Raw genomic sequence first — 14,177 nt, forward strand, 5'->3', positions numbered from 1 at the left:
ACACTTTATTTCTATTCCGTAAGAAATTAAATTATACGCACGCTTATAATTAATATACATGTAATAACACTTACGACGAAGCTATAAACTCTGCAACATTAACCTACATCCTCGACTTTGGAAGTTTGTTAAAGATATTCTGTGGTTTTTGAGGTCGTCCGCGATCATCGTTCTACCACACAGGATGCTCCAGACTCATCTGCAACAGGAAAGTTGCAAGAATCTTTAAATTTGTAATTATTCGTTTGATAACTAAACTTTCGATTCAAGATTATCAAGAGATAATAGAATTTGTATAAACGATGCGTTCCACCCGTATATTACAGTTTCTTCGCTCGAGATCGGTTCTCGCGGACCTTTTGTTTCGCGGGAGGAGAGCACGCGAAAAATCGATTAACGAAGCCTCTGATAATGAAACGTTTCTTCGGCGAAGGCACGTCGCAAATAACGCACTCGTTCCGTCGCGTCGGCGTCAAGTCGAGTTTTCGCCGACGAGACGGTACGCAAACACGAACTCCTCGGGACATAATTAATGCAAATAAGAAACTTGCAGGAAGTTGAAGGCTCGCCACATCCTTCGGAGTTCACCTTCTTATTCGCGCATCAATACCCTAAGAGTAGAGCAAGCAACCAGGTTTTCCGAGGAACAGCTTATCAACTATGTAGGTAATTTCGTTCGAAAGACAAGATAACGGAAGTCGAAACATCGGTTAATTACAGGAGCGTTTGATCGTTGCGTCTGGAGGAAGTTAACGACCCAGTTACCTTTTCTCATTTCAAATTTTCGACCGATTAACTATTCCGCGAAACCATTTCGAAACATCGCGCGGCCGAATTGCATGTAAATGCATACTTTCGAACAATTAAACGCGACGAACGACAGCCCGTCGATGTTGCCACGGTGCTCGAAATTACAGAAAACATCCGTCCGTTGGTCGTTTTTTGCAGAGTGCGATCGGGAATTTATAATATTGACCGATTCGAGCGCGTCAACGACCAACAGGCGCACGACCGACAAAGTCGTGGAACTTTTCGCCGACGATATTTCAGGTATTGGTGGAACGCGATCGTACGGGCCGCTGTAACGGAAAAGTTCTGTGGCCGAAACAGCGAGGGCGCGCCATGAAACTATGGAAATCTTCCGATCGATGTATCGTTTAAAATTCCTGCGGGCCACGCTCGAACAGAGCCCCGAACAACAAACTTTCGACCATGTGAGTATTTGTGTTTCCCAGGGAGGGCGACGCAACTTCCAGCCGAAAGCCACCCATTGAACCGGTATGTATGAAACGACATTCTGATACCCGACGAACTTTCTCGACTTTCAAACCGTCGCGATGCATAAGACAATACAGACCGGGAAGCACGTGCACCCGGAAGCCCATAAATTTTCGAGGAAATTGGAAAATTTGCTGCCGCTGTTATTCGCGACCGGCTGAAAGAGGAAACGAAACGTCTTACTTGATTCAACTCTGCGCAACACACAGAAGTGGAATCTCTTACTTTGTACTGTACGAGAGAGAGAGAGAGAGAGAGAGAGAGAGAGAGAGAGAGAGAGAGAGAGAGAGAGCGGATTTTTGCGCAAAATGAAAATCATTTGTTTCAGTTAGTAGAAACAGGTTCCGAACACTCTCTTGTATCTACAAGAAGTATCTTAAAATTCATTGAACGAACTCATAAATCGGTCTGAAGCAGCATCGGTCTTGTGCACATAGTTACGAAATTGGTCCTGATATCGGATTGGAAAATATTGGAAAGAACCGAGCATAAAAGTGTCTTCTCGTGTCAGTAGCAGCGCGTTAGCGAATCGTTGAGAAATCCGACGATAATGTTGTCGAAACATTCGGTACGTTTCTTCCGGGAGGTAATTGCTGAACCCATAAAGCTTAAACGGTAACAGCTGCGCAACAGCGGGCAGGAAAGCATAGAGGCGCAATTACACGTTGAAAATTTACCTTGGAGAACGTGGGAAGCTGGTGTCGCGGTAATTCCGGCAAACTTAAACCCACCTTCGCGATTCCGAGCTCGAGCGGCCGTGAGGCAGGATTACTCGACCGTAAGGCGTAATCTATCCCGCCGTAGCCGCCAAGCTGCAGCTGCAATCCTGCACAGAACCAAGGCGCGTTACACACGGGTTACACGCTCCAGACGAATGGTGAACGATCCTGGGCACCACCCGTTGCCAGTCCAGGCCAGTCCAGGCCGCAAACGATGGAAAAACGCGTTACTATCGCAGTCAGATTTTACATTTTCGAACAAACGTTTGACCACTTGACTTGTAAAACGTCAAAATCTCCACTAGTCTCTCTAGTATTACCATAATTTTGGTCCACATCGTATGCAACGCGTATGGAAACGTGTACACCGTAGACGGCGACGGTAACGCGTTTCTACTTGAATTAATCGATATTACCTGTAGAGTAGGAGAGCGGCTGACTACTTGCCGCTCCAAATTGACGCAGGTGGCCTACATGTTGGAAATTCTGGCCAAAGTTCAAAGTGGGCACGCTGGCGGGCAGGGCCGCTGACATACTAGCAGGTATGCCCGCAGATATGCCGTTGCTCAGCCCTGCTGGGTAACTGTTGAATATACTCGTGGACTGACTTTCCGGGAGACTCGTCGCCAAGTTCGACGGCAACGTTGTACCCGTAGCGAAAACGCCGAGAGATGAAGCTGCGGTTGGAAAGTTCACTGTTTCAATGCTCGAACGTTCGAGCGTTCGGGGCTCGAAAAGCTCGACAGAATGACAATTTTAAGCTCGAGGAATCTTTGAATTTCAGAATCGATAAATTTGAACGTTTCGAAGCATCAAACTTGGAGGATTACAACGCGAAGACGCAGAGCGGCGTACGTATGTATGTCGTTTACGGTCAGCGTTCGGCGAAGGAAAGTCCATCGGAATTGGAGCCGCCCGATCGAATTTGGAAAATTATAACTGATCGGAGCCGGAAACAGGACGGACGAGACTGCCGATAAACTCGACGGCGCGTCGCGACGCGGCGCGGCGATGCGACATGGTTCGCGGTATGAGCCCGGAAATGAGGGCGGACGAAGGATTAAATTTTTCTCGACGATCCTCTCAATTCCGGGACAAGCCGGATATTTACACTTTCAGTCAAAAAGATAGCACGCGCGTGCTATCCTTCAATTTCTTAGCGACAATGTATAATTTTCTGCGTTTGAAAAATTCGTCGGCGAGATTACGTCTACTTTTTCTTTCTTTTTTTTTTTTTTTTTTTGTTGTTTTCAATCAAACGAGCCATACCTAAGGGCAGAGTGGACGACGTCGGCGAGTCTTGAGCCACGAAGCTGGAGACCCTGGGCATGGTCGCGGGAACATAGTTTATGGTCTGAAACGGCCGGGAAACCGCTGACAATGTCGCCAACGGGATGCTGGGCAACGATAGCTTCGGTCTCTCCAGCGCGTTGGTCACCGGCATGTAATTCACCGTTTCCGGCAACGAAGATTGCTGAACCGGTAGGTCACGGTTCGACTCCTGTTGCAACAGATAGTTCAGCAGAGAGCTCTGCAAGTTGTCCTTTAACGCGTGCTTCGACTCGTCCGGTAGCACATAGTTGAACATCGGGTTCTGGTTCTTCTGCGGATTACCGTTGATCGCGCTTTGCAAAGGCGCGTAATTCCCCAGCGAGTTCTCGCTGCTGCTCTTCAGCGTTGTCTTTCCCTGCTGCGACAGTAGGTAGCTGATCAGCGATTGTTGCAGCTTGTTCTTCGTCCCGCTGGTCACATAATAGGACCCAGGAATCGTGTACTTTGCCGATTGATATTCGGCCGGGGGTATCGTGCTGCGAACGGAGGAAGAGTCAGTGCTGTGAGACTTGGCGTAAGAAACGCTTTGAAAAACGGCGAGTATTTCGGGCTGTTCGCGCGCGAAGCAAACGAAGCAAATCGAATTGTGCAGGACGTACTAACGTTTAAGCCAGCCGAACGTCAGGAACGGAACACACAAGGTTTCCAATGAATGTTTTACCGTTTAGATCACGGAAATGTCACCGCGAGAATGGCTGTGAATCAGATCTTAAATAGCAAATAACGGGTAAGAGAAATACATTTCAAGAATGGACAGCCGCTCCGGTAGAGAAAAGGTCGAGAGTCCGGTGAAGCAGGTAATCAATTCGGACAGTGCCATTACGTACTGTCTGCCGAAGGACATGATTGGAGATTCCGTGGGTAGGACAGGTAAGCTGGCCACTGTCGGTGGATGAGCCAAGTTCGAAGATTGCTTCGGAGTGACCGATACGCCTGCTGCCGTGGAGATGGTTGGTGCGGAGGTGGTGCTGGCCGTGCCGTCAGCCAGCTGAAAGCAATTATCAACTTTTATTTTGCGACCTTTTAGGATGCGGGAGTGTCGGTGCGCCCGAATGGGTCCGGTTCGGAACTTGTATAGGGATTACGGCCTAGATTCGGCCTCAGAAATTCACGAAACCACGCGCCGGACCAATTTTCTCTAATTCGGTTCGGTCGTCGAGGAACGGGTTGGTGTACGAGTTATTAATTTTCTGTCGACTCCCGCAAGAATTCCCGCAACACTGTGGAACACTGTGGAGTCCCCTGCAACGAATGACGAGCTGCAGGAGGAGGGCGTGATTCGCTCACCGTATCGAATTTCACGCTTGACATTGTCGCGGTGTTCGGGACCATATTCGCCGCGGAAGTTGCAGACGTATGAAGTTGGGCGATAGCCTGAGCATTCCCGGAGACGGTGGACAGTTGCGATGGCTTCTGGTCGGTTGTCGCAACGGTGGTCGGTGCGATCGTGGTGGATGTTACCTCGTTCGATGGAAGAGCATTCTCGTACGGCGAAACCGGCGGCACCGACACGTAACCGAGACCATGGTTTCCTGAACAGTAACGATCTTTTCACGTTTACGCTTTTCTCCCAGCCACCAAAAGCTGAATTTCGTTGTTCCTCCGGTTAGGAACTTGGACACGTCCAGATACGAGTAGATTCTTAAATGCCTCGGGCAGTTTGCGTAACAGCCAGGCAGATAAATCGAGATAAATCGAGCCTTCTACCGACGATGCTTCCCGTTAAATGGAGTCTCGCGTCTCGCCACTCGACAAACAACAAAAGCTGGCTGCCCCGACTTACCGTGCTTCAGGTACTCCGAGTCTCTGACGAACGACTGCGTAGGTTGACGATCCTGCTCCTTGTACAGATCAGAGAACCGGAAGTCGTTCGCGAAAGGCCCCTGGCGATAAGAATACTGACTGCTCACAGGCTCGTCCTGCGGCTCGCTTCTAAATTGCGTTTGATCTCGGCTGTACTGTTGGCTGGAAAAAGGCGATCCGTCGACGAAGAAGGAAGGCTGACTCTTCGAGTCCGAGGCGTCTTTGAAGGACGAGCTGTCCGCATAAAATGACCTAGTCTTGGATAGATAATCCCTGAATGGTACTTGCTCGTGGTAGGACGACGAGTCCTGTCGATAGGGCCGTTGTCGGTACGATTGGTACTGTTGCGACTTGAACGGTGGCTCTCGGAATGGCTGGTGCTGCTCGTGGAAAGGAGGATGCTGCCGAATCCCTTGGTAAGGTGGAAAGTCTTCCAACGGCGACAACCTGCCGTCTCTGTAGCCTGCAGCCGCGACCGTCGCCATTAGGACGATTATCCCCTGAAAGAAGAAATTGTTTGAGCGTATTAATTCGTCACTGGTAACATCACTGAAGCCAGCACCGAACGAACAACAACTTTGTATTCGATCACTGTCACTGATAACGCTCCTCGAGGGTAACGACTCCTAATAACGACTCACCAGCTTCTTCATTTAAACGGTTCGGAGATTAACACCGTGCGCTTAGGAATCAGCTCGAGGTCTAAGGATAAGCGGAGCAGCCGAATCGAATCAACGGAACAACCACTCGTAAAGATCGTCTGTTGTCGATCAGAGACGTCAACTTTCTTATATAGCTACGTGCCGCGAGAAAAACCACAACTCTGCCAGTACGCGCTCACTCTCTTTCCCTAGTTATGCGTCTTCCAGTTCAAGTACGCCAGACTGGATCCGGTAAATCACGTATATCCACACCTTTCTCCGTCTATGAAACGTTCATTGCCAAGTTCACGACGGACTCGAACGGTTCCTGGTTAGAAACACGGTCTCCTCAACGTCGGGGAATATTTTATGCTTATACGTCATTTTTTCTACTTGACTTTCTCGGAATTTACCGATTCCACGTATCACAACGATGCAAGAACTTGTACGTTATATTTGTATTTCTGTCGCCACCTTTTCGCTTCTTCGCCCTTAACGAAGACGAATAGTAATTACTTGAGTAAACACTCCGGATCCATTTTCAAACGTCGAAATGATTACATGCAACGCGAGTGATTAATGGAGAGTCTCGCCGAATGCCGCAGAACCGGGAGATACGTCAAGAAAGTTAATGAATCGGTGGACGGCCCTGGGCAAAAACTTTGATCTTGATTCGACTAAACTCGCCGGAATCTGACGCATCTCGTGAATCACCGGCGGCTTGTTTCTTATTTGATTTGAAACGACCATGAGAAATTGAAACGCTACCCGACCGTGACACGGCTCTAGGAGTCGTCGATCTATCGAGAATTCGTAGAAGAGGGTGGGTGTACCGCTCGCGAAACACATCGCTGCACGAGTAAAAATAAAACTGTATGTGTTTAGCTTTACCAAATATAATTGTTCGATTAGCCAACATCGTGTCGAAAGAAATTAAATTTGGAGGAACGGTAAAAGAATTATTGGGAAAAATCTGAAGGAAGAGGTTTCCGGAAAGAAACGAAAAAATGAATCGTTTCCAGTCCGGTATTCGAGTAGAAACTGAAGCTCCGACGAATGAAATTTTTCAAATTTCTCCCTCGGGAGAATCGATCTTCGATAAACGCATTAGGACGGCAGTGTTCACGAGCAGGTGATATATAGGAGCGCCTTAAGACTTGCTGCAGGAACCACGATGGCCGCGCCGGTGCACGCTCGTCGACTTTTAAGGAGGCACTAGGAAGCGTAATAAAAATTGTACGTCGGCAGCGTTACAGACGGTCGACGTTGCATTTCCTGGAGAAGCCCGATCGGCCGATATACGCATGTATGTATACTTTTCGCGCGATTGACAAATGGAATCTCACCGTGCCGGCGAGCAAAACGGCCGGAACACAGTCGACGGAAAGTTTGACTGCAGAGAAGACGGGAACTTTGTTCGTCGGGGACTAATGAATATAATTTGTTTCGGCTTTGGCGCCGCGCCGCTCCGCTCCGCGCCGGTGCAACCTGCCCAATGAAATTACGCCATTTTACTTGATTGCTCGCGCAGGCCGTGTAACGAGGCTTCGTCGAAACGCAGATCCATCGAACGCCAACCAGTATTAAACCAACAAAACCGTTCCGTTTCGTGTTAATGCGGCATTACAGAAAATAATCTGGAAGTCGGGAAAATGAATTAGTAGGGGCCCCGTTCCTGCGGTTCAACAGCTTTCATAATCGGTCCGGAGAAGTTTTCGATTCCCCGGGGAATTGCGTTCTACGGTAATTATTGAACGGCGGTGTTCGGCTCATTACAAGTTAAATTGAGGATTTTACAGGTAGAGAGGTCTGCACGCAATCCAATATCAGCGCGATCAACTATGTAGCAACGCTTTATTCGCTTTACCGGTGAACTGGCTTTCCGTTACAATACGCTCTCACCCACCCGGGGCGATACTTTATTATGACGTAACTGTAATTTTCGAGCCGAAGTCGGCCGCGATGCCAAGAATGCCGGGCCGTTTAAGAAAGTTCTCGTCGCGCCCGGATCGTTCCGGCCCTTCAAATATTTGTCACCCCAGCAGATATATTATATATCTCTTGAACGAGAACGATTCGTCAAGAGATTACTGCGAATCGGTCGAATACCGTGATACAGAAGGCCCCTCTCCCCTTTTGTGAAAAATCGGGGTGGGGGATTCTGCCACCCCATCCGCAATGTGCACCGTGATTCGCGCAAGATAAATGGCGCAGAATTCGATGCATTCCATGAATGCTAAAGTTGAGAATACGAGCTCGCCGGATTTATCAGCAGTTTAGTCGATGCATGAAGCTATATACGCATAGTCTCGTAGAAAACAATTTCTCTTATCTTCGACAGCCACGCTCCCGCTGTAATTAGCAAATATTGCTTCAGGCCGTTCGTTCGATCGATCTTGCTGTGTCGAAAATCTTCGGGCCATTTTTCTTTGCTCTGTCGCTCGCTGGTGCGAGCTCTGATAATATACTCCGTTGGTGTTGCGTATTAATTAACCAGCTGATAGAAGAACATACTCCATCAATCATTCCGCGGGTTTCTTATTTTAACTTGCGACCTGATTTGTCCATTATTAAAGTCCAAAGTCTTGTTTGATTCACTGCAAAGTTTCTACGGGAGTTTGTCTTTTTACTTGAAACTTGGCAAAGTTTCTTCATTTTAGTGCTGCAAGTTCTTCCTCGATCTATATATGTATGTTTAAAATAGACATTTTATCAATTTTCTTACATCCGTCATACCCAGTAACGCGTGCGGTATCTAATAAATAAAGAAGCATGTAATCATCGCGTAGTCATCGCATGGGCGTAAGCTGGCAAGAGCGTTGTATAATCAATTTAAACGCGAAACTTGTGCTTGCACAATAGCAAACGATACACACTGACTCTGTTTGGAATGTAAAATGGGATTCCATATTGTTTGTTTACGAGCTGACAGCCTGTGTATATAGTTCTGTGGGTACGCATGAATTATTAGTTTGCGATAGTGATTAAAGCCCTCGCATCTTGAAAATCCTGTTAGAAAACGGAGACAGCGCAGCGCAGCGCCACTCTCCTCTAACGATGGAAGCGAAGAGAGAGAGAGAGGGAGAGAGAGAGAGAGAGAGAGAGAGAGAGAGAGAGAGAGTGTGTGTGTGTGTCCAATTATTTCTCACGATATTCAAGTAATTCGGTAATCGCGAATACTTACGTGGAAGAATCGAAGCGTATTGTAAAGTAATACTATTAATATTAATCTGTGATACACGAGTGAATCTTGCAGCGGGAATAACGTTCCGAATCATTCGAAATGTTTATTTCTCGCGCACCCATCGATTTAACTCGCTAGATGTGCTAGATATTCGAAACTGTTTCTGGTATCACGAAAAAAGCGAGTTAGTTACCAAAACTGATTGACCAGTCCGCGTGTCCGCGGATGGCGACGAATGGGGCGGATTTTCTCACGCAGCCGTGTTTGTTTAATTAATTTTTCCCAATCCCTATATCCCGGCCTCGAATCTCGTCGAATCTGCGAATTTATTAATTTGAAATTCCAAATAGCTTCGATAGTCCCTTCCTGTCGTGTTTGCCCGGGGAATATCACTGAAAAAACGAACGGAAAAATGGATCGAAACGTTTACACGGCAAAGCTGTGTTACGATCAAAAAGATTCATTAACTTTGTTTGCTGACGGATTCCGAGCTTTCATAACATTTAACCACAGCACATCGATTACAAATTTGTTTGCTGCACCACGGCGTGACACGAAGCACATAAATATCTTTGTTAACGCTGCAAATTCATTTCAAACTCTCTACTTTCACATCCCTCGATTGAATTTGTCATTATTCTATCATATTTGAAAACGATGGAGCACACACCTAAAGTAAGTTTTTATTTTGCTACATTTTTCCAATTCAAACGATTCTACGGAGTGCAAATAATTCTTTTCGCGATTGGTTTTCAAATGGTTTTGTGAACGGAGATTTCCTCTTTCCGACCATTTCTCAAACGTTGAGGAACGATATTCTGCCATTGTTTTATCGCGTTCGGAATGAACAATGTGCCGCCAGAATTTTATGTGACCGAAAGCTAGTTAATTTTCTCGCAACGATTCCATAAAACGCAGCACGTCCGTGTTTTTCAACAGTAAATGTTTTTATGACACGTCATACTGCGCAACAATCATAATTCTTGAACGTCCATTGGAAGTTTCGCGATTCGTTCGTTATTGCCGGAATTCGGCGATATCGCGAAGCGTCCTATCAGTCTATTTATGAATTTGCAACCGGCCTCCGCGCCCCGTACGAAAAACGTGACATTAATTAAACCGAGCCTGGAGCATAAAGTTTAATCGCGATGACTGACGGGGATTCTTTCCGTTATTCGACGCGAGCCGGCGCGGCGTATTAAAAATGGCCCAGTTACCGGGGAAAATTGGACAACGTTAAAGCAAAAATGTCCATAAGCTACGGTTCTGTTTTATTGTACCGTTGGCAAGTATCACTGGACTTAACTGGAATTTACTTACTCGCCGAAAATGTCCAATAAATATATTGTTTTTGAGAACTCTCCACGACACGTTTTCCGTACAAACTTTTTTGCGAAACGTCTGTCCACACACGAGTGGACATCAAAACATTCGAGTCGCGTATATAACCTTTCTTCCGACGATTAATAGTTTCTTTGATAAATGACCGGTATGGTTTGTAACCGCAACTTTAACAACTTTTTCGACTCCCTGGATGCGAATGATGACCGCTAAAAAACATGTCGAATATTTTTCGACTTCTTACTCCTCGAAAAATGTCAGGTGATTTGGGCCGATTTGAAAAACGTTTTGCAACGACCAAACACATCGTACGGAATTTCCTACTGAGAAATGCCAGTGCCTTTCCTTTGAACCAGTGGTAAGCTGTGTGAATCGCTCCGAGAATTTTACTTTATCCGAGCTCTAATTGCGACTGAGCGGTAATCGAATCAGCCGCGGATGCAGCGGTTAGAATATTTTTTACCGAGCCTGGGGACCCGTGATGGAAAAGAAAGAGGTGGATCTGGTCACCTAAACTTTCACCCCAAATAAGACGAGAGCACGCGTCCCGAGCGAGCGTCGCCGATGGCGCGAAAAAAAGAATGGCAAATTTTATGATCGGATCGACACGCGAAACCGCGATTTGTGATCCGCCCGACCGCCTAATTGGACGTTTTCTACATCGAACGGGATTGCCCGTTGTTACGACGTGAAAGCGGCCTTTGTTGTCGCAACGCGTTGTGCGTTCTAATTAACGACCCGTTCCATCACATCCGACGAATAAACCTAACCGGCGAGCACCAAAAACATCGGGAAATAACAAACACATTTCACTGGATATCTGTAAACAATTCTTCCAAGCACGTTCCTCGTTGCCGTAAAATCGAGGAAGCAATCCGAAATCCGATGTCCATTATTCGCGGGCGATCTGGTAGCCGACGTGGTAAAATTCATGATTCAATGGCCCAGCATACAGAAGCAGGCTCGCGTCTATGCGAGCAATTCTTCGGCCGAGATCGATCGTCGAATCGCTAATCATCTCATCAGACTAGTTCCGGCGGCGAGTAAAAGCGGCGAAGATTAGCAATTTCACGGACAGTTGTTCCATTGAGCGACTAATCAGTTGACCGTGGCCGGCCGAGCAAGAAGCCGATTTCAAGAATCAATGCTAATTATTATCATTTCTTTTCAATAACCTGACGAGGGACACCGAGCGACGGTTCGTGTAGCGATGGGCATAATCCTTCGCAATTAGTATGGATTCCTAATAGCAAAGTCCGATTGTATTTATCAGTGTTCGAACGAAGCTGATGAAATTTTCAATACCGTTACTGCGATAACGGTAATTGGTTCACACCTGTTAATTCTTGTACATACGATGTTCGGATAAAGGAGGTTCTAGTGTACCGAATTACTTGAAAATTATGAGAAAGAATTGGATCACTCCCATCGCTAGGTTCGTGAACCGCTTCGTCGATGAGCTCGACGAGCGTAGAACCCCAACCGGCCCTAGCTAGTTTGGCGAGTCGACTGAACTTGAACGATCGGGATTCTGTTCGTTGAAAGTCCGGTAGAACGTCTTGATCAGAAAAACGATAAATATCTCACTCCCGCGAGCAAATTAATTCCTTCCTTACTGTACGCGTCGTTGCTGGCCCTCTCGTGCACGACAGAGGAGAAAATGTGCTCGAGACTCGAGGAATGTGCTCGGATCCGCGTGCCTCTTACCTACCAACGACGATGGGACGAATAGTCATCCGACGCGACGCGACGCGACGCGACGCCTAGAACATGGAGAAAAATGACGACGACCGGACACTCCTTCTCGCCAATTCGAGAGAACGTTTTTATTCGCACGACCAAGCGCGTTCCTCGCGTGCAGGAAGACCAAACTATCGTTCCTTTAGGTGTTGGAGCATTTCTAATCTACCGTTTAATTATCGGCGATCGAGAACCTTGAGCAGCCTGATCAGAGGGGGTGCTATTCTTAGTATTCTCAGAAGTAAAGGGTTCGCGTTAATAAGGAGACAGCTCTGCTTGCCGTGTCTTTCTCGATTTTCCTCCCAACAACTCGCTCTCTGCTGAAGCGTTTTACTTGAAATGTACTTCCAGAAACAGTCTCTCGATCGAAGCTAATTTTAAACAATATTTTCTATGAATTATCTCGAAAATGGCTATACACAAGTAGTCTGTACTTTTTAACTTCGACGCCAATCGTTATTTATAACAGGTTGGCAGAGATGCTGTCAATCTTCTGACTTTCTCCGTTCGCGTGCCACCAGTTCACCTATATTCATCTCGTTAGACGGAATCCGATTTGAACGACTCCATCGACCGTTAACGAGACGGTTGTAGCAAACAACGGATCGTTTTATGCAATCGAAATCGATTTTCTGCTGGGGCGAAGGTGAAATCAAAGAACACGGGTAAACAGTGACGGTACTTTGATCGCACATTTTTCACGCAGCGATAGCGATTAGACGCCCGAGATACGTCCCTCCCTCGCGATAAATAAAACGTCACGCGTCCAGGACGGCACTAGAATGACTCTGATATCAATGACGCTTCCCGAGCCGATACGTGAAACGACAACAAAAATGTTGCATAGCAAGCGAAAAAACAAAGTGGCGGCAGCAGCGCCGTAAGCCGACATGCGAAAGACGCATGGCGATCTGGAGCGGAGTTATAAATAAAACCGTAAAAGTTTTATCCTACTATCGGGCCGAGTTTGAAAGCTGATAACGCCGGATTACGATTCTCTGTATTTATATGTATCGCCGAGCGTTCGCCTGGTTTCATGACGTTTCGAAGTCTTTAGTGTCGTTGCGCCCCGGCGAAATTAACGAACCTGAGGGATCCTGGCGTAAAAGCTGGAACGAACGCAGTAAAGTTAACATCCGCGTGGACGAGATGTTCAGATGCTTGAAAATGTCACACGGTGAGAAAGAATTAGCGATCGAATCGTAAAACGCGTGTTTTCGTGTTTGACACGCAGCTCGAGACATTACATTGTGTCACATAGAACCGAACGAAACGAGATTACAACTGCGATCCGCAAAATAATTTTTCCATACATATTTGTTTTTTCTCGTGGCCGAGCGAGAATCGGAATTGAAATAATTTACTTTGCAGCATTACTGGAAGACTTTCAAGTGTTGTGTGCATATATTTTTTTTTATTTCTTTCGGGATATTGCACGGTAAGAGTAGTTTATAGTATTTAGGATTATTTCGCATGCAAGCTGCAATAATCTGCTAAATCTCTGTGGGAAAATATCACGTAAAAGCAAAGAATTGGGGACGTTTGGTAAAAAAATTTCAGCGACATCGGCCGTGCGATGTTCATACGAGTTTATATATATACACATACACACACACACACATATATATATATATATATATATATATGTTATTGAAATAAAATAATATTTTGCAACGATTTCAATGAAATCATTCTTCTTCGTTCGAGCTGTTGACAAGTTTGCTGGGTGATATGAATTTCCGACGAAATAATTGCAGCAGATTTAATCAACGAATAATCGATCGCGAAAAATGGCAAGACACAGTGGGGAATGATAAATTTCATGAAAGAATATTATTTTGCAAATGCGAACGCCGCGGTTCGACATTTATTTTTAAAACTGCTATTACGTGAATTTTTTCCGAAGTTTAGTCAACAACACGATTCGAACGAATAAAATAATTCGAAATAAGCTATCTCCTGATCCTTCACTCGGAAGAGATGTTTCTTTGCGTCTGGATGAAAATGCTGCGAGGAAATTTCAGCGAAGTTTTTGTTACCTCGGGGGAGAAAAACGACCAAGCCAGAGAGGATCCGGCAATATTTGGACAATGCACGGGGAAATGTTACGTCTGTTTGTCAAACGACTGGTCGTGCCAG

At 46.2% G+C, this 14,177-nt stretch overlaps 1 protein-coding gene across 1 annotated transcript in view; it reads right to left on the bottom strand.

Annotated features, from left to right (window-relative positions):
- LOC143362999 (uncharacterized) overlaps window positions 1–14,177 on the bottom strand; it is a 22,634-nt gene continuing 8,457 nt past the window's right edge. The window contains exons 2-8 of the mRNA XM_076803574.1: window positions 5,113–5,632; window positions 4,515–4,861; window positions 4,157–4,398; window positions 3,267–3,805; window positions 2,414–2,674; window positions 1,956–2,104; window positions 1–199 (exon numbers count right to left, since the gene is read on the bottom strand). Coding sequence (XP_076659689.1) covers window positions 173–199; window positions 1,956–2,104; window positions 2,414–2,674; window positions 3,267–3,805; window positions 4,157–4,398; window positions 4,515–4,861; window positions 5,113–5,632 — 2,085 coding nt within the window. The 3' untranslated portion in view covers window positions 1–172. The remainder of the gene's footprint in view (window positions 200–1,955; window positions 2,105–2,413; window positions 2,675–3,266; window positions 3,806–4,156; window positions 4,399–4,514; window positions 4,862–5,112; window positions 5,633–14,177) is intronic.

The sequence above is a fragment of the Halictus rubicundus genome, chromosome 18, assembly GCF_050948215.1.
Source record: "Halictus rubicundus isolate RS-2024b chromosome 18, iyHalRubi1_principal, whole genome shotgun sequence".
NCBI lineage: Eukaryota > Metazoa > Arthropoda > Insecta > Hymenoptera > Halictidae > Halictus > Halictus rubicundus.